Below are 21,064 nucleotides of genomic sequence, written 5' to 3'. Positions count from 1 at the left end.
TTACCTTGGGCTGCAACCATTGATTATTTTCATGCATAATTTAATCGATTAAGGGCACGTAGAGCAGGTGCCCATATATAGAGGTTTACTCCTCGACGCAGCGGCCGCAGGTTCTACTCCACCCTGCTGCCCTTTGCTGCATGTCATTCCCCCTCTCTCTCCCCTTTCATGTCTTCATCTGTCCTATATAAATAAAAGCCTAAAATACCTAAAAATAATCTTTAAAAAAATAAATAAATGTAATCAATTAAATTAAAAAACTATTGAAAAATGACCATTGCATTTGTTTTTGGCCGACCAACCATCCGAAACCCAACACTATCTACTAATCTTTTTCTCTTTTAAGCCTACAGGAAGAAATTTTACAATTCTATTGCAACCGTGCACACTCCATCTGCTGAGGAAGGTCATGTTATACGATTGAAAGCTCCAGAATAGCTACTAATGGTCATTGTGGTGACGTTGTCATATTTAGTTTAGATATTTTATTTACAATGATATGAAACAAAGAAAATTAGCAAATAGCAAAGAGTGAACCATGCATTACAACCTGGTGGTGTGAGGGTTGAAAGAGGTGGCTGTTCACCATTCAGATAAAAAGCAATACAAGATAAAATCCATTATTAAAATAGTTGGATTTAATTGATTAACTAACTGTTTCAGGAGAACTTACTACTACTACTACTACTAGCTCTTTTTTATTCATTTGCATTGTAGCCCATCCTCCAACATGTGAGGGGGAAAGTTTTCGGCTAATAGGATCTCCTCTACAGCAAAGAAAGCAACCTGCTGTTTAATATTGAATGACCGCTGTCGTTTCCCTGCTCAACAAAAGGCTTTTGTGCTGCTTCCGCTTGACCACTTCACACAAAAAACACATCAAAGAGAGAGAAAGTCTCAGCTCTCTAGTCGCCACCTTGCCCTTAATGCTAACCCCACTGTCCATCGCATGGATTGGAGTGGATTATATCACCATTGCTCTGCCATCGGACCAATGGGGCACTATGGGTCAAAGCTCAAAGGCAGGACGCTGGGGACTGCAGTGAGGTCCGCAGGGAGGAGTGAGGCCCACCTGCCCACATGCATAATAGAAAACCCACCAACTGTCAACGCTCAAACCCTGCTTTCCTTTATCTCTCTTTTTTCAGTTTCTTTCTCTCTTCTCCTGCAATGACGACAGCATCAAGAAAGACAAAACAACACACAATAAGACATTTCATCACTCACATTACCTCAGCTTTTCCCAATCCTACTTTGTCAGGTCCCCACCTTTGTGTCTTTGCACAAAATAGCATCTGTAAAAGTGCAGATCCTTGTTCTTTTCGCAAAGCAGGACAAGTGTGTTATTCTAAGATCTATTGTTCTGTCCTTTAGCATCCCCAAAAACAATGCTGTCCGCAACAAGCCGCTCGTCTGAGTAATGATGTCGACAAACACTTTTGACACTCTTCCCTCTAGGGAAAGTTGCATGATCTCAACAGTGAGGAACGCATATAAACTCAAGACTAACAAACTACATGTGGTCCAGAGGATTTCTTCATCACAGACACGAAAAACAAAAAAACAATTGTGCTCAAACTTTAATTTTTTTCTGTTTTGATCTAATTATGAAAATGTGTACAAACTGTGAGGTTGTGGTGCCAAAAAAACTTAGATGCAAGTTTTGGAGGGAACACTAGTAGCAGTTTCGGTCTACAAAGACGTCATACGAAGGTTATGAGCTGGCAATGATTCTGTAAACACATGGTCCCAGTGCATATATTGAATGACTGGAAAACCTTGACGATTATTCAGAGCAGCCCCCCCTCTCCCTGATGGAGCAGGTGCGTGCACCATCTGTGAACTTTTGATAGTGGTCTACAATGCTGCAGCAGTGCAGGCATGACTCATATGTTTGTTGAGATTGAAAGCAGAGCACTGAGAAGATACTGGATCCGACGGTATGTGGGCTCCAGAGGGTTTCCGTTGTCTCTCAGTGAATAAGCCGGATCCATGTGACACACCCCTGCCGCGTCCCATCCCAGCACCAGACTTAACTGGCCTTCCACCCTCACGAAAAAATTTATGTCTCCTATTTCCCCCCACTGAGAAAACAATACAAAGTTCACCATAATGTTCACCATAACAGTTATTTCACCCCGCACCACACCCCTCTGAACAATTTGTTCCCCTTGTGTGTTTCGGAGGGATGCTGTCAGAAGTAGAGCTAAAAAGACAGGAGTGTACCATAATGTCCGGGTCAATTAACAGTAGCTGCTCACCTGTCTATTAGCAACCATAATTACTACAGATTTGTAACATTTAAAGGGTAATTTTAATTATTTTCCAGATAATGTTTAAAAAAACAAACACTAAATCATCGTAATCCTTTCAATACTCATTGACATATTATAGAGACTGCAGACATTTTCTTAAAGGAGAATACCACCTAAATTACCAATTTAAATATGTTATTTGCATTGCCTAGAAAATCAACATTTGTGAAGATGAGATACTCTCTCTCAAAGCCAGAGAACCAGAGAAGTTAGAGAAGTTTTCTTTTTTTATACCCAAATGAGCTTTCTGCTATTGTAGTGTTCTCAGATATGAAACAGAAAATGTACCCACATAGTCATTTATAACATCTTTCCCATTTTTTTTATCTATAGAGCAGTTCCACTGACATCACACATTTGAGTTTTAGCACTCTAGTTTTTGGATTTGGGGGATTTTTTCATGTTTTCACTATCATTAATGTTTTTGGAGCATCTTAGACCATATATGGATAATGTGTGAATTTTGAAAATGGGTGTAGTTCCTTTTTAAATTTGTATTTGTTGTTTTATATATATACTGTATATTAGACATTGCTTGGCTAGAACTAGGGTTAGAAAACTTGATATAGCTGCTCTGCATTTTATAGTTAGTAGAAAGAATGCTTCATGACAGATACCTCTTCTTTCACCTTTTGCCTTTTTCTTCACCCCAATCATACACATTTTAAAAAGCTGTGGTTCTTTGGCTTCTACCCACTCAACCACTGAGCCTGTATACGCTATAATATACGATTGTAAAACTCCTGCTCAGACCATACGTTATAAACAGCTGTATGTTTATTGACAGCTGCATCTTAAGCTCCAGAGAAATCAACTAGAATAGTGTTTAAATTAAGATTTACTTCCATGTGTAAAAATGAGTTACAATATTGTGGTCTAAAAAGGTTTTCCTGAATCACCTCCAAAACTGTATTTTAGGAAGATGTGTGTTTTGGCAGAATTTTGAGCCCTGCATGTTTTAGTTTTTTTGCATGTTAGTGATTCTTTCACCCTTGGTGCACTCTGGCAGAGCAAGACGTGTAACATCTTAAACCTTTTTCAGCCTCTGTGCAGAGCTCTCTGTGATGCAATCTGTGATGCTATCTCTTCAGCTTCGAAGCATGAAGCTGATGCGATCTTTATTTATATACGTTTCTCTTCTCTATTAAACACACATCTGCTTGACAGGACACATTCAGCTTTAATTTTGTTCCTGGCAAATCAGGTAAAAATGGAGTCGTATTTGTGTGTATGTTCTTCATTAGACACCAGATGATGCTCTCGCCTCTGATGATACAACGTTCAAAAACACTTACTTCAAGACATTAACCATATAAGGCAATGTAGGTAAACATGGTGGATGTAGAGAGCGAAGAATCGTGGGAAACTCTCCTGTGACTGAAGTGGTTAACTTGTCTTTATTTAAAGTTAAACACTCCAGTTTTTACGAGGCGAACGCCCCAAACAACAGCCTGTGATCAGAGTGAGGGGTGCCACAGAAAAGCCACTTTCCTTGGAGATAAAAGGCCCCAGCCTCAAAAGCGTATGTCACACAATAATGAAAATGTGACTTTAGCCCAAGGCATAGAAGCAAAGCACAGGCAACCTGTTTGTTGATTAGAGGAGGGAATACAAAGAGAGCCGAGAGAGGGTCAATGAAGGGGAGGAAATGGAGGGTGTAGATCTACATTGCCTCCCACACCCCCTGCTCTCAGCACAGATTGAAAAAGTGATAAATATGCATGAGTTTGGTTTCGACAGTGAAGGCCTTTGATGGTATGGTTGAGAGTTCTCTATCTCAGAAGCAAATAGGCTGAAAATAACTGTCTGAGAATGTTTAGTTGGTGTGTGTGAACATTGTGCGCTTTTAATGAGTAGAAGAGACTCTGCAGGAAGACTTTTTCATACAGTATCTCCCCTGAACAAGTACTCTGTAGTCACAGCTTTGATTGACTGGATGAAAGTTAAGTGAACGGTGAATAATCTTTAGCAACAAATCACTATGAGATCAACTCCAGGGGCAATTTATTCTGTGTATCATCTGGTGTGATAATGTTTGATGATTCAGAGTCATTCAGATAATTATTTCTGATGATTCAGAGTCTGCTTTTATCTCAAGGAATTGGAATATGTTTACATCATTTTGTGATCACATATAAGAGCAATGAGGATTTCACATGGAGTCTGGAGACACATTGGATCTACAGTAGGTGTGATACATCTATCACATATATTTAACATATCTAAAACTAAGTCACCGTAAAAGAACATAGCTTGAATAAAATACACTTTGAAAATTATGATTTAAATCAAGAACAATCAAAGAATACATAAACTGCAAACTAAGGAAACTACTAAGAAAAGGCTACAAATATGACCAGGAATTGAATGCAAACTTTTGTTTCTCGACAGTTCTGGATACTCTTGAGTTTCAGATTAATTTCGGTTGTTACTAAAACTGTTGAGGTTTGATGCTAACCTTAGGATATAATGGTAATCATCTGTACTATTGCACAAAGCTAAAATCTTCAGTTACCCTTCATATGAAATGGCAACAGAAGAGACACACGTTCAAAGAGCAGCATCCAAATCCTAAAAGTTACAGTTTACTGAGTTTTCATTTGAGATCTCTTTTAAAACCTATTGACTCATGCACAAGGACCTCGAGATCTTTTGAGATCTGATCAGAGAGAGATTAACGTGGGCTTGTATGTAGCTTTTCCTCTTGAGTTTAATTAAGTTTAAGAAGGAGAGAACTTCTCATCTCAGCGTGAAAACAAGCTTATTTGTGTGTTTTCCTAAGCCTTTTTTTCTATCTCTTTCAGACCTGCAGGCCTCCCAGTCCTTTGAACACTACAGTATATCAGACAAGGCCATGGACTACAGGATCCTGCAGATGGACGAGGACCAGGACAGGATGTATGTGGGCTGCAAAGACCATGTCCTCTCCATGGACATTAACAACATCACCCATGGCACACTTAAGGTCAGCAGATGCTTCTTATTAAGGTCTGTGGTTAACATTTGGTTCTGATGCAATGCTGGCATGTATAGCATTTCTTTTCTCTCGCCACAACAAAGGAGGAAATACATTTTTAGTTCAATTTAACAGTGTGTCAGGTGCATCATAAAACTGTTGCACTGGTATTATTCTAATTTGTGCAATGATATGCAAACTACCATACATTTGCACCATCAGAACAATTTAAGGGTTATTCAAAAGAGGTATGAAAATGCTGGAGCTCTCTGATAACTGATTCTGTATGCAGTGAAGGAGTTATCTTCCGCGTAATTGACAGGCATGAAGTGTATAAACAGATGGGAATGCATTTAGGTTCCCCCTGGGAGTGCTGCACCGCATCCATTTTTTCCAAGTAAATTGCTTGATATATTCATTGAGCTAGACCTTCAAGCACCACTCCCGGGTTTGACAACTCACACATTTTCCACAGACGGTAGCTGGCTGTAATCACTGACACAGAAACTTCTATCGAAACTGGATGTTTTTTACAACATTTGTTTTGTTAATTTCCCACAAATGTTCCCTGGGATTTCTGTCCGTGTAAACAGGATATGATCAAAGATCAACATGGGTATATTCATGTCTCTCTCAATCTGTTGCTGGCTTCCTGAGTTCACTTCCCCACTTATCAATAATTTAAATGCTGTGCTGTTTTTTTTCCTCACCAGGTGTTTTGGCCTGCCTCTACAAGCAAGATAGAGGAATGCCAAATGGCAGGAAAGGATCCTACGGTAAGGACCCTCAAAACCCTCATCTTTGGATTACTTGGGGCCTTTTATTGGTTAGCCAATAAAAAATAAAAAAAGAATTAAAAAAATAAATAAATAGAAATTCAGATATGAATACTCACATCAGCTCATGAAGCTGATAATAGTTACTGTGCCAACAGTGAATATCTTAAAATGCTTTAAAGTGCCCATATTATGAAAAAAACACTTTTTTGGGGTGTTATGTTGTGTCTCTGGTATTTCCACACGCATACAAACTGTGAAAAAAAAACCTCCATGCTGTTTAGAGTGAGATACGGTTTCTGAATGTGTCCTGCCTTCAGTCTCTGGGTGAGCTGTTAAATATATGCACGGCTTTCTATGTCACTAGCCGAAACAAGGGTGCGATGCCGTTAGCGTGCTAGCGCTAGACCAGTGTTTCCCACAGAAAATTTGTTAGTTAAGGTGGTAGGGTTGGCATCTGACCGGGGTGTTACTACACACTACACTAATAAAAAAAAGTGCTATAACAGTTTTACTCGCATGGCTCCCATTATCCTCCGTGACACGCTCTCTTCCACTTCGCCTGACAACTCTTCTCCAAAACAAACAGCTCTGTGATAATAGCTCAGCCCATAGATTCACTCACTCAAAGCAGATAGTATGCGTGAAATAAAAACAGGACACATAATTTCACTGTGTGTAGTGTTAACTACGCTAACTAACCGTGTGTTGTGAACCGCGTGTAGTGATTAAAAAAAACAGACAACAGCTGTGTCTCAAAGACCGGGCAGCAGCCGGGACGTTGAGAATCCACGAGCGAGAGGTGATGGATATTTCCAGTCACTTCGTCACGTATTCACTTTGTTGAAACGAGAAGAAAGCCTCACTGATGTGAAGAACAGGACAGAGATACATATATAAATGCTCTCTTGCCTATATGCCAACGCTCCGGTAAGTCCATCACCCCGTCTCTGCCCGGGCAGCTTCCCGCACATTTGTTGACAAACTCCGACGTGCACGCAACGGTGAAATGGCGATTTATCCCTTTACATGTGAATAAACCACAGTTACACTCACCCGCAGCAAATGCTCCTTCCGTTGTGATTGGTGGTATCTTGACAACTCGCCGTTACCTTGTTTTCCTGTGACTGTGTTGATGCGACTTGTACATTACAGCCACTCAAACAGGACAGAGTAACACGGCGGATATTTTAATTTTTTTTTGAAGACTTAATTAAGGCGGCAGGCGCGTGTTGTTAAGGCAGGCCGCCTAAACTAGAAAGTGCTGCAGGAAACACTGGGGACCACACGATTAAATCGTGTGGTGCCCATCAAGTTAGTGGAGTGCTAAACCCCCATAGTGTAACAAACAGTGTTGGGCAAGTTACTTCCAAAATGTAATACATTATAGATTACTAGTTACTGTCATTTGAGAGTAATTTGTTATATTACAATATTACTGTCTCTGAATTACACTACTTTTGCATTACTTTTGAGTTACTTTAACTAAAATAACCGCGTAAGTATGACTATATGACTAGTTTGTGAATTTCACCACGGGATCAACAAAGTCTCATCTTTATCCACGTTAATAGGCCTACATCATAATTTATTCATAATATTTTGTATTATTAATCTGAATCTGCAAAGTAACTAAATCTATAAATAAAAAAATAGTGAAGTAAAACATAGACTAGGCCTACTTGACTGAATTGTAGTGGAGTACAAGTATAAAGTAGGAGAAATTTGAATTGTATTGAAGTACGGTATTTACTTTCCACTGCTAATAAAATGTAATGCTATGCTAATGCTTACGTGGTAACAAGCCTAAACATTAATTCCCGACATGTTTATATCTGTCAGCTGCTCGGACACACTGCTGCCGCGCTGACCTGTTGGGGCGCAGTTGATGTCCGTACCGTCTCTGGTTCTGGCTCCGACCACGGGAACAGTGATGAGACAGCAGTAATAACTCCTGAAAATAATGGGAGTATGTCCATCTCGCAAATGTAGAATCAGTCTCTGCAGTCATCTCAACGCTCAAATTCCAGCAACAGGAAATAACACTCACAGACTTTTTTTTCTGTGCCGAAATGTTTCGCAGTGTTTGTGAATTCTATATATACTATCTACTATATATTACTGCGTTATAGCCAAAATTAATACATTGCTGTACCTTTGTAATGCGTTACTCCCAACACTGGTAACAAATAGTAGCTAATACTGAAGTTGCTAATGGTAGCTAACCTAATGAGTTACAGAAGAAAGCGACTCAAAATCCAACTAGCCCTCATCTGCCATGATGTTCAAGATCTAGAATAAAGGTTTTGTCAGCTGTTCCCTGATCCCTTCCTCCAAGTGGGTCTACTGCGGAACTGTGCATGCCGCCTCCTGGGATTTCCCTCTCCCATCTGTGAGCTTATGTCAGGTCCAACCACATGTGAAGCAGGCCGCAGATGTCTGCAGGGTCACCGACTGGCCCGGAGTCCTCCTGGCATCGGCACAGTTTGTCAGGAATGAGAGTGAGGCGTGGGAGGATCGAGGGCCACGGAGCGCAGTAGAAAAATAAACCAGAATCAAAGCTCGCAAATGGAACACAGCTCATTGACGCAGAGATTTCATAACCCCGGCCTGATTCTCAGCAGCACTTGTTAGCTGCAACAAGATTTAATGAAGGCATAGCACTCAGAAGAATGATTTCTCCCCCGCCTCTGTTTTCCTCTAATTGGGTTGGTCTGGAATACATGCACAGTTAGACACCGCAGTGCAGGGAGATAGAAAGATATGTTTTTAAAGAAGAAACCTCCCAAGCAACTTTGTAAATAAATTGGAACCCTAATTTTCAAAGTAACGGTACAAGTTACCATGTTTTTCCCACATTCTCCATCATCTGTCCATTCACTGACAGCAGCTGGGGTAATGGAGCCAGGGTTTTGTAAAACATGCTGTTGCAGAAATAGAGAAGAAGCTGTTTCCGTCAGTGGGTGATTTGTGCTGCTCTGAGTCACAGCCCGCTGGCTGCAGACAGGCTCCCACAAATATCTGGGTGAGCCATCTTCGTGTGGAGCCACTCAGTGGCCCTTTCTTCCTTTTGTCATCTCTTTTTTGCTCACAACTCTGCCAGTTTCTCTTCTAAAAGTTTCTCTTTCAGTCTTACTATTTTTTCCACTTTTCTTGGTCACTTTTTCCAACTCTCTGTTTCTCCTACCGCAGTATATCTAATTTTCTCTTTTCCATAATGCTGCTCTCCTTTCTCATGGGTTTCTTCATGTAAATCAGAGCCCACATCCCTCTGTTATGGTTTACCCTACACATCTGTATATATTAAGTTCCTCTTCTCCGATAGAACTGTGGTCAAGAGGGGCTCCAGAGAGCGACTGCACATTGTTTGCGCCGGAGGGTGGCACAGAAGGAGAAATATAGACCGACCAGGTTGATTTAGTCTGTTTGCTGCTAGCTCAAAAGCCTCCATTTTAAACTAAATGTGATCACCACTTGAATTTGAGACCGTAAAGCTGGATGCAGTTTATCTGGCACGGTTACGAAGGCTGCATGCGTACGAAGAGGAAACTGGAGATGACAATAAAACAGGATGCGGCTACATATGTGTAGCTCTGCGAAACTCAACATCAGATATGGGTGCAAGACCCAGGCCCAGTGAGGGTTGAAGGAGGGTGTGACGAGATTAAAGGGTGATAAAAGTGAGGAAAAAGGCAGACAGACTGGGAAAGAGATTCTGTATAGAGGAGCAGGATAAATAACAGAGATGGGTGTGTAACGGTGAAAATATAGTTGTTTTTTTGCTCCCGGTGGAGCTGCGCACCGATCGCGAGCTGCAGCAGCTGCCATTCCTGCAGCCATGGCCAAGTTCTTGACGGCTCCCTGGATATGTGTTCCTCTCCTCCCCACTTCTTTCTGCTCTCTCTTCCTTTCTCCACTCGTTTTCTGCTAGCTCAGGCTTAATGAGCCACAAAGTCCAGCACTCCCGCTGCTGGGTTTGGGAAGTGAAAGAAGAGATGGAGGGAGATCAGTAATCTGCCTTACCTAGATATATCACATATACCACTGACACCATTTTTCCACTGGCCTTAATACCAGACCAGTGAGCTGTGGGATTGTTTGATGGTGCAGCATGTGATTGGATAACTGCCATAAGAAGTGAGATAAGTTTGAATTACTGCCTCATATGGAATAGGATACTTCAGGAGAGATAAACAAGTTCTGGATTTGGTATTCACCTTGGCTGTGTACCAGGAAATAGACACGATCCTCTGTTATGTCTGTTTCAGTGTATTGTGTCATAGTTGAGATTAAAGTAATTATTATTTTTTACAGTGAATGGATTGGAAGAGTGTTGCCAACTGCTATTCATTTGTTATTTTATTGTAGGTTTATTAAAGGTTAATTAACATTAAAGGTCTCATATTGTAAAAAGTGGGATTTTCATGTCTTTTTCTATTATAAAGCAGGTTGCGGTGCTATGTAAATACTGTGAAAGTATCAAAATGCTCAATGCTCAATTCAATCCACAGAAATGCACACAGCCCTTATTTAGGATCAGTGCCTTTAAACGAGCCGTCAGGACTTCCGTACGGTTGTGATGTCACAGCTACACTATATATGGGTAGAAAGTGCCGCTACAGAGTTGTTAGAGTCATTCCCCGGCTGCAGTGACGGTGCAGAGATGCCGAGAGCGCAGATGGAGAAGACCTGGAAACGTTGACCAGTCAGAGATGACCGGGCTTGTTCGGGAGGAAACCTTAAAGAGACAGGCGCTAAAACAGAACGTTTCAGGCAGAGAGTGAATACAGGTATATTCAGACAGACAGTTTGAGAGAAATAATGTTTTTTGAACATTGAAGAATGTAAAGATGTTCTAGTAGAAACCCAAATTATAAGTATGAACCTAAAATGTGCATGGTATGGGACCTTTAAAGCAACACTATAATCTTTGAACAGTGACCACAGTGGCTACAAAAAAAATGTAAGCTAAATGCCAAATTACTGGCCACCATAAGGTACTGGTCATACAAGACCAACCAAGGCTGTAGCAGCAAGTGTATTGAATTGTACGATGGTGCGTTTTATCGCCTATGAATTAAAATGTTCATTTGCATAAGTAATAGTGTGTTATTTCTCCTCTCAAAAGCTCAAGTCTCGCTTTAAAGTCTAATGCAACAATCATCTTATTAAAGATGACTTATTACAATTAACTTTGAGTTTAGCATTTCATGGGAATTAATATGAGCAACGTTTTTTTTATTTTTAATGTTTCTCACCTACTGAACTTTTTTTTATGTTTATCTGTACTTTCCAGCATGGCTGTGGGAACTTCATCCGGGTGGTGCAGCCTTATAACAGAACTCATCTGTTCATGTGTGGCAGCGGAGCGTACAGTCCCGTCTGTGTGTACATCAACAGGGGCCGCAGACCAGAGGTGGGAACACGATGACAGATTCGCTTCACTAAATATGCAAACTCTTAAGGGGAATAAACCATTTTTGGGGACATTGGCCTGGTGGTCAACACATCCATTACAGTAACTGTTGAGAAGCTAGAGACCAAAACTGCCCATGTGTTTGGTAGATTATTCACACTGGTTGTCCATTGAAATAAGATACACTGCAGGCTGCTGACATATACTACACACAAACAAGAACCTCTGGTACCTCTAATCCTAAATTGTAAGCATTTATACTTAAAATTCGTGAAAAGAGATCATAAAAGCCTCAAGGGATGTGGACGAGAAATATTTATCTTTTGATGAATCAGATTTTATCTAATTATTTAAAAGTTCAAAACAAAATATGACATGTTTTTGATTAATCGCTGCAATAATATGAAATAGAATGTCTTTACAACACTCACTACTAGTTTTAGTAGAACAACTATAATTCAGAGTCAGTACTGGAAATCTATTAAGTGGATGACAACCAGCGCATATGGAATTGATATAATCTCATCACAGTTTATATTTGCCTGAAATTAAATTCATGCCGGCATCAGATAGCGATTGTTTCTAACAATAACATATTCTTTTACTGGTCTACTTGGAATTTAGAAGTGTTGCCACATGATAAGAAAGACTCCATAACGTTAACATGAGCAAAGTTTTCATGCACTCAATTTGAGCCACATGAGAGGAGATGCTGAGGATAAGAGGGAGAAAATGGAGCTCTAGTGTCAGGCATGAAGAGCTGCACTCTCATCTCTGGCCGCACAGCTCTGGAAGTAAGAGCGGGGAAGCCCACCAGGAGAGAAATGCTCACTGAGTGAACAACATTTAGCCCCAGACTGCCGACTGCTGCCAAACACTAATAAGCAGAGCGAGTCAGCTCCCAAACAGGCTCTTTCCACACGGCGGTGCCTTTTGTCGTTTGGGGGTTTTGTTTAAAAGGCAGACTGCTCTGTCTGCAACTCAAACATGTCAGTGTCTCAAGAAAAGGGATCTGTTAAGTATAACAAGCTGCCGTAGTGGGAAGTTGACAGCAAGCGCACAGAGTTTGGACCTTTGCCCCCAAGAACAGAACCCAGACTATTATGTTGTTTTGAAACTTGATGGGATGGCTGGAACAGAAAGGTATTTGCCTGTGTCAATGTTTTTATCTTATTTTGTGGTTTAATAAGTGCTACTCAAGTTGGTAGGGAATTATACGCTGCAAATGTCCATATTACTGAGTCAATTAGTGTATCAGGAATTCCTCTGAAACATTTATCAGTACAAACAGTTATCACTTCTTTACAGAAACATTCAAGAGAACCAACAAACACATTTTGAGTGCATGGGGAGCTTTATTGGTTCATTGCAACATCAAATGACTTGTTAAAACGGATACTTGTTGCAGTGTAGAAATTAACGACACAGCCTACCAGATGGAGTCCACCTCCAGAACCTCTTGGCGAACAGACATATTTTCCTGGAAAATGACATCACTTGCATCCCCATTCAAGGAATAGTGCTTCCTTGAATGACCAGACCTAAATATGATGGGACAGGAAGCTCTATAATTTACCCAGGTTACAGTAAAAGGCGTTTGGACCATCCAGTCCACCACAAGGAAGGGAATGTTCTCTTTACTGTCCCACATGGGCCAGTTAAGGAAGACCAGGCCAGGACCATTTCTGTGTTTAAAACCAAAAGGGAAAGAAACGTGAGCAGGGCTACCTTGTGGTACATTTGGTATGCTCATATATGCAGTTTTATTGTGGTAGAGACGGAATAGCTTACCATATAAAACTGTCTCCACAATCTCTGACTTCCTCTTTTTTCTGTCACAGGAACAAGTATTTCACATCGACTCAAGGACCGAATCTGGAAAAGGGAGGTGTTCCTTCAACCCTCAAGTGAATACAGTCTCCGTTATGCTTAGTAGGTGCTTCCTACATCCACCTTCATGACTTTTCAAAAAAAAACTGAAAACTTGTTTTTACGAAAAAGAAGAAATTAAGGTTTTGTTTGTTTTTCTATAGTAACTGAGCCCCCTCCGTCTGTGTTCTCAAGGGGGCATGAAATGTTGTTTCTGAGTGACAATGTTGGTACTGTAATTTGAATAGTGCGGTATCTGTGTGTCCCAGTCAGTAGTGCCAGTCGTCAAATGTCAGTCAGTAACAATATAGTTTAAATGTCGTTGCACAAAAAGTGAGCAGAATTCAAATATCAGCTCTGCTTACACATCAAACACAGACCACCAGAGGCTAAAGCAGTACCTCCTTCAGGTCAGGCTGCACCCTCTCTCTCCTTTGATCTCTGATTGGTCGAGGGGTGTTGGGTTGCTGTTGACATGGCTAAAGGCGACACATTACACCCTCAGCTCTGCTTTCTGACACCTGAGCATGTCAGCAGCAACTTTGCCAGCTAGTGAACGGCTTCAGAGTTGCCCAGGGGGGGAGCCAAAAGGGGAGGCTGGAATAACCTAAAGGGGTAGGAAGGAAAGTGCTCTGCCTAATAGAGTTGAGGTCAAGGACAAGGCTGTGGAGACAGTGATGCAGCACACAGAGAATCAGAGGCAATGTCGGCGCTTCATCTCCCCATCCTCATGTTTTGGACCCTCTGTGGCTGTCTGAGTGCTGTCAACACTCGCTCCTTAGCAAGCCAGCTTGGATGCGGGCCACATACCCCTAATCCACATCTAACTTGCCCCACATCCTCCAAAACACATGGTCTGGAACTGATGCATGATGAAGTGAGAGTAAAGGAATGATAAAGAGCATGAAGCGGCTGTGGAGAGCACAAAGTCTCGTGTTAGCAGCAGAACGCAGACTCTAAACCAATTCATGCAACATTATTTATCAGTCAAAGAATAAAATATTGGTGTATTGTATCCATATTATCTTAAATGTCTGAGGCTGTTTCAGTCTTTTCTTGGTTTCTAGAAGCACTTTACAGTAGATTGTTGTTGTTTTTTGGCTCTACAAAATATGTGAGCATATTGTTGATTTGTTTCCTTTAGACCAGGAGTTGTTCTCAGGCATGTACATTGACTTCATGGGGACAGATGCTGCCATCTTCAGGAGCCTGACCAAGAGAAATGCAGTGCGAACAGACCAGCACAACTCTAAGTGGCTTAGTGGTGAGCACACAAACAGTCTCTAAAGATTTTGAATATATATATAAATATATATATTTACACAAACAAGATGTTTATTTTTATTTTTTTATTTATTTATTGTCAAAGTGTCAATGTATCCCCTTTTTCATTCAGAGCCAATCTTCATTGACGCCCACCTGATACCAGACGGAACAGATCCCAACGATGCCAAATTGTATTTTTTCTTCCGTGAGAGGCTGACCGATAACAGTGGAAATACTAAAAATATCCACACCATGGTGGCCAGAGTGTGTCCAGTAAGTGCCTCTGCCTTCATAAATCAGTAGTGTATGTTTTGTTGTTTCGAGTTGCTATGTGCAGCTTCTGTCTGCAGAGTGACATCGGAGGACAGCGGAGCCTGGTGAACAAATGGACCACCTTCCTTAAGGCCAGGATGGTGTGTTCCGTTCTGGAGGAAGACGGCACCGAAACTCATTTTGACGAACTGGGTGAGTAAAATGAAGGAACAGGAACATTATTGTGGCATTTTTACATGTTATATATTTCCTTTATTTGTTGACTGATTTCCAAGCTCTATTTTATTTTCACGGTCCATGAAACAAGTTTAAAACAAACTCTGTATTTCAGAAAATACGAGATCATCCTAATTCCCGAAAGCTCGCTATTTTTGTTCCAAGGTTTCCAGTGAATGCTTTCTCCATAAACAATCCATGGAACTTCCTTTGTTTGGTCTGGATTAGGGCTCTAGCCCTTTATCAACTTTCATAACCATTGTTCTGTTGTTTTTGGTTACCTTTTATTATTAGTATTCATTCATGTGCATTATATTCCAGTCCTTCCTGAGCCTCAGCTTTGAAAACTACAAACACCAGCTCAAAACATTTTAAACCTGCTTTTCCACGTTGTTCATCTGACCGGTCAATCTGTCAACATGTGCAGTTATTCATTCATGCATTCTTCGCTTTTTGGCAATATCACCTGCAGGATAAAGTGATATGGGTTATGTGGAATTTGTTGAAGGTATTACACATTTGCCTGCATGTGTGCACGTGTATTTTCCCTTACAGAAAATGTGTTTTTGCTGGACACCGATCAGCCCAAGGGCCTGTTGGTGTTTGGAGTCTTCACATCTACAAGGTAAGACTGATGGCGTTGAAGCCAACTGTAACATTCCTGCTGGCCTCAGTGGTTATGTTAATCACAGACTGGATATCAGCGGGAGCGGATGTGCTTGTCAAAGGGCCTGTTACATAGAGACGTCATGTGTCACGTTGCAGAACAGCTTAGTCAGAGGTTGAACTATCAATTACAACATCCTGGTAGCTTCACTATATGGCCTTCGTTTTGATGTTTTGTCCTTATGATCGTAAGCAGCAGTGCGCTATTTCGCTGACCGAGTGCAAGAGATATATTTATAGTAAGCATTGATACATAATTTGTATTACATGATATGTATTGTTACAGGGAGTAATAGTACACAGCAGCATGTTTGAGTGCAGAGAGAATTAAATTATTGCATTTTTCAGATAGGTGAAACCCGAACTTTTTTCGCCAGATTTTAGAGAAAATAAAGGGAGGAATATGGTCACCATTTTTCTTTTAATTGTATCTTAGAATCCTACCCACCCTTAGTATGATATGTACACTGTAAAACAAAGGTAAGAAAAGATTACCACACTGTCTAAACCTCTGTGGTAATTGAGGAAAACCACACTGAATAAACTTCTCTCATTTAGCCGAAAGTCACAGTCAGCAGGGTTGCACAGCAAATTTGGCGCTTTAAAGGAATGGTTACTTGATCCATGTGTTCTGATCTCTAATTGAGTTTGTCTGGTTAACCCAGGGTGACACTGCCACAGGCCCCCAATCTACTTGTTACCTCAGGATCATAGAAAGGTTACAGTAGACTATCCTGGCTCAAAGAACACAGCCAAACCAAACAGTGAGGTCCTTGAGGTCTCTTACCTCAATGTTCATCCTTTCCTTTCTCCACACTGGGATTCTTCCTCCATCTCCACTTTGCACAATATGCGTCTGCCCCCCTTTTTCAACAAAGACTCTTTTATGTGTGAAGAAGTGTGGTTTTAAATGACTTAGCCAAATCGTATCAATATCAATGAGGGGGAAATAGGTGAGCTGTCCCCACTGGAGAGTGGCCTTGGTTCCACCCAGACTGCATTACATCCTTAGAAACAGAGATCCTAAGTAACAACTGCAGAATATTTTAGCTGGGTGGGTCTCCAGGTTGTGAGTGTAGTAGGTTCCCACTGTTGTGTTTCATTGAAAGTATGCATCCTATTTCCTCAGCTCCGTGTTTAAAGGCTCGGCAGTGTGTGTGTTCAACATGGCCGACATCCTTACCGTCTTCAATGGGCCCTTTGCTCATAGAGAGGGGCCCAACTTTCAGTGGGTGGCCTTCCAGGGGCGCATCCCTTACCCAAGACCAGGAACTGTGAGTTCATTTCCAGAACATTCTTTCATTCATTAATTTGTTGGTTATTTCCGTGCATGATTCTAAAACAAAATTTCACATAATATATTCCTCTTAATCATATGTCTTTACACAGTTTAAGCCATAAAAAGGAGAGAAAAATCTTGTATTACCAGCCTGTCAGTAAATGTTATAACCAAAAGAAAAGGAAAATATGTTTTACCATCTGCAAATGTATTAAACTGCAACATCCTTGGCACTTAACAAATGAAAGTATCAAACAAAAGCAATACATAAAATAACAAAGCCCCCAATGTGGAGCCTTGTGGCACTCCATATTTAACTTTCATGAATTCAGATCAGTTATCAGCAAACTGTACATATTGTTGTCTGTTATCTGTTATCTTAATTAGCACTAACAGTATATAAACTAAGCCCCATAAAGTAAAACATGTACTGTCTTTTTAATACAATACTGTTATTTACTTTTGTTTCTCCAGTGTCCCGGTGGAGCCTTCACACCTGACATCCATACTACAAAGGAGTTCCCAGACGACGTAGTGACTTTCGTACGGAACCACCCAGTCATGTTCAACCCCATCTACCCAGTTGGGAGGAGACCTCTGGTGGTTCGGACCAATGCTGACTACAAATACACATCAGTGGCAGTGGACCAGGTTATGGCTGCCGACGGCAACTACCAAGTGCTTTTTCTGGGCACAGGTATGAATGTAGACACGACCTGCAGATTCTACCAAAGAACAAGCCAACTTTGAGTTGTTGTTTTTTTTAACCTGGCAAGCTTTATGTAGAGATTGTTTCTTATGGCTATAACAACAGCTGCATTATGTTTTATACTGTATGTTAAGGTCAATGGATATTTGAGGCTGACACTAAAAATAATTGAAAGTATAAGTGTAAAGTAAAGAATCTCATAATGACATATCAGCTAATATTATGTAATTTTACAACAAAATGTTTGATAAGAATGCCTTCAACTTTTTTTTAAAGAATTGGGACTAAATATGTGCTAGGCAGGACGTTTATTTTATATCTGCAATTTTTCTACTGCAGTTTCCTGCTACTTATCAGCTGATGCATATACTGCTACAGATGCATCAGTTATAATCTAATATTGGCACGAATGATTTATCAGTCTAGCTCTAATGAGCATGTGATGGCACACTCACCTCAATCCTGTAACCAGGAAGATCAGTTAGAAGCAAACCAATATACAGTGAAATTACGGAAAGGAGCAATAACACAATCCATCTCTCGTGTGAGCTGTCAGTTTTATGAGTAAATGATTGTTGAGCGGAGTTCCATTGCAACAGCCAGTAATCAGATAAACAGATAACAGAGGGGATAGTGCACTGTGGATGTGGGCACAAATTTGAAAACAGAGACATGAAGCATAAATTATGTCTTAAATAGGTCATAGACCAGGTGATAAGACAAGGTCCTTTAGGAGAGGACTTTGACTACGTCTGGTGTTCCTTTTATCAAATCAGGTGAGAGAACTTGTGGGTGGGTTGAGATCATTTCACTTGTCTCTACCAAGTTTTAATCAACTTGATATTGTCACTTCTTTTTCAGACTAATCTCACTAAGTGGCGTATGTATGACACGCCAATTCATGTGCCATTTTGACGTGTTATCAAGACGCATAATGTTTTTTTAGCGTGTTTATCAACGCCGTTTGGCAACGCCATGTAATGTGTATGTTTACATCCGCTGTATACAGCGTAGACATACACGTGGATAGCTCAAAATGCGTACAGATAACACGCCATTTGGCTTTAGGAAAGTGGCGTGTATGTTTACGCAAACTCATGATGCCATGTTGTGTTTTTTTAGAAACTACCTGGAATACACAAATGTATTATCTCACAACGCAGAGAGAAGCTTTGAGACTGATTATGAGACTAAATGTTACAGAGAGCACAAGTATAAAATATATATTGTACAGAATAATATGTGTGTGTGTGTGTGTGTGTGTGTGCGTGCGTACATAATTATGCATGCATTCATGCTCGTGCAGGGCCACTTGTGCACATGTTGGCATTCAGCAAGCAGCTCTGGGACTCTCACAGCTGCTTGTGTTTATCAGGCAGCCTCTCCATTGTGTTCCTCCTGCCTAGATTCTTGAAGAAAAGCCAGTGCTGTCTTACCATATCTGAGTCCCGAAATGCTGCTTTGTCTCAAGGATGAGAGAGAGGCTCTTATCAGGCGTTTCCAGGAGCTGTTACTGTAACTCCTTCTCTCTGCTCTGCTGCTCCAACTCCCAGGACAAAACAGCCGTATTGATGATGGTTGTGTTGCAGTTTGCCCTTTTCGTGGCCCTTGTCCACCCTTTGGCAGGCTTAGGAGCTTCCATTCCCACCCCTGCCACAGTTGATTTTGCTATGAAAACTGGTCGTGGCTCTCATGCCTAATTCAAAAGCAAACATGGGCAAAGGAAAACAGACTCTGAGTTTATTTTTTTCACAAGCGTTGTATTTTAGTTTCACTGGCATTCTTAGTTGAGTTAGTAGCCATATCTGTTTTGTGTGTGTGTGTGTGTGTGTGTGTGTGTGTGTGTGTGTGTGTGTGTGTGTGTGTGTGTGTGTGTGTGTGTGTCACTCATGACATGTCTGCTTTTTGCCCTCAGACAAAGGTACAGTACAGAAGGTGATTGTGCTGCCAAGTAATCAATCCCTGCATGAAGATCTGATCCTGGAGGAGCTGGAAGTGTTTAAGGTCAGTGCTCTTACTTTCATCCCTTTTCTTTCCCAAAATCAAAAGCAGGGGGGAAGAGGGAGCGCTTGGCCACAACATAAAGGCCAAGGGCAGACAGAAAGAGGCAGGGTGGCATTCAGGAGATGGATGTTCTGCAGTCTAGTGCAGCAGAGTGATGGGAAACATGCTAACATACCACAAGAGTCTGGTTGTTGCCCTGAGTGAACCTTCGCACATGCTGATTTATCTATGTATCTAAAGTGTGATCAACCTATGATCACACGTAAAGGCCTCGGCTGCTTTGATCTTTAACTGCACCTATTGAAGTCATTCAATCAGAGGACATTTATTCTCAAAAGAATATATTTTTTTCTAGAAAGTTACGTCTGGCCAGAAGCTGATCCTCGATGGCTACCGTCTCTGCTATGACTGCTTTTTTTATTAAAGAAAACTCTGATCAACGGTTCTCTGCTTATTTCCCCAACATGTTCCCAACTATTCTTTTAAGATTTTAATAAATAACTGTGAACAATGTCTAAAAGCTCTCAACTTTGCTCTATGTGCTAATTTTTCAGAATCAAGCTCCTGTTACAAACTTGAGAATATCCTCAAAAAAAGTAAGTGTCCTTTTAAACTTTGCATACCTCACATAAGTTCAGTTTTATTGTTTTAATATGTTATTCATTGTCTGCGGCTACTATGTAATGCACGAGACAGAAATCTCCTGGGCATAATAAGCCTCCCAAAGGCAAGGAAATAATAAGCCATAATTGTTTCTGCGCTCTGCCTCATTTTCCTGTCAGCCAGCCACTTATTAAGACAAACAGGGCGGCTGACATTTGAACTGTTTACTTTACAGCAACAGCTGTACGTCAGCTCGGAGTTCGGGGTCTCACAGGTCTCCCTGCACCGTTGTCACGCTTACGGCTCGGCATGCGCTGACTGCTGCCTCGCCAGAGACCCCTACTGCGCCTGGGACGGACTCAGCTGCTCTCGCTTCTATCCCACCGGCAAAAGGTACACAAAGGTTTACAGCTTTAGGGTTCATGCAGAGTTAGTGTTGATTAGGGAGCCCATTCATGGAGGCAGCTATTCAAAACTTTCACAAGTGTTAAATAAACATTAGCATAGTGTAGATTTTTGATTAGTATACAGTTATTTCTGTTCACTTGTGTTCACTTTTGCCCAATTTGCCATAAGAATCTAGTAAGGCTTTGGGCTTCCAATAGTCAACCAAAGTAGTATTCATCAGTTATACAACAAATATGATGTCAATAATGTACCACACCCAGCCATATTGAATGTGGATAACAGATGATGTACAACAATTTGTTAAACAA

At 40.9% G+C, this 21,064-nt stretch overlaps 1 protein-coding gene across 1 annotated transcript in view; it reads left to right on the top strand.

Annotated features, from left to right (window-relative positions):
* Nucleotides 1-21,064, top strand: part of sema3c (sema domain, immunoglobulin domain (Ig), short basic domain, secreted, (semaphorin) 3C) — a 44,408-nt gene that overhangs the window by 14,888 nt on the left and 8,456 nt on the right. The window contains exons 3-15 of the mRNA XM_031313509.2: nucleotides 5,120-5,280; nucleotides 5,985-6,047; nucleotides 11,344-11,463; nucleotides 13,305-13,395; nucleotides 14,477-14,596; nucleotides 14,729-14,871; nucleotides 14,949-15,063; nucleotides 15,643-15,712; nucleotides 16,883-17,027; nucleotides 17,507-17,729; nucleotides 19,657-19,745; nucleotides 20,300-20,341; nucleotides 20,584-20,741. Of these exons, the coding sequence (XP_031169369.1) occupies nucleotides 5,120-5,280; nucleotides 5,985-6,047; nucleotides 11,344-11,463; nucleotides 13,305-13,395; nucleotides 14,477-14,596; nucleotides 14,729-14,871; nucleotides 14,949-15,063; nucleotides 15,643-15,712; nucleotides 16,883-17,027; nucleotides 17,507-17,729; nucleotides 19,657-19,745; nucleotides 20,300-20,341; nucleotides 20,584-20,741 (1,540 nt within the window). The remainder of the gene's footprint in view (nucleotides 1-5,119; nucleotides 5,281-5,984; nucleotides 6,048-11,343; nucleotides 11,464-13,304; nucleotides 13,396-14,476; nucleotides 14,597-14,728; nucleotides 14,872-14,948; nucleotides 15,064-15,642; nucleotides 15,713-16,882; nucleotides 17,028-17,506; nucleotides 17,730-19,656; nucleotides 19,746-20,299; nucleotides 20,342-20,583; nucleotides 20,742-21,064) is intronic.

Source organism: Sander lucioperca, chromosome 20, assembly GCF_008315115.2.
Source record: "Sander lucioperca isolate FBNREF2018 chromosome 20, SLUC_FBN_1.2, whole genome shotgun sequence".
Lineage (NCBI taxonomy): Eukaryota > Metazoa > Chordata > Actinopteri > Perciformes > Percidae > Sander > Sander lucioperca.
This window is presented reverse-complemented; position numbering and strand designations above follow the sequence as displayed.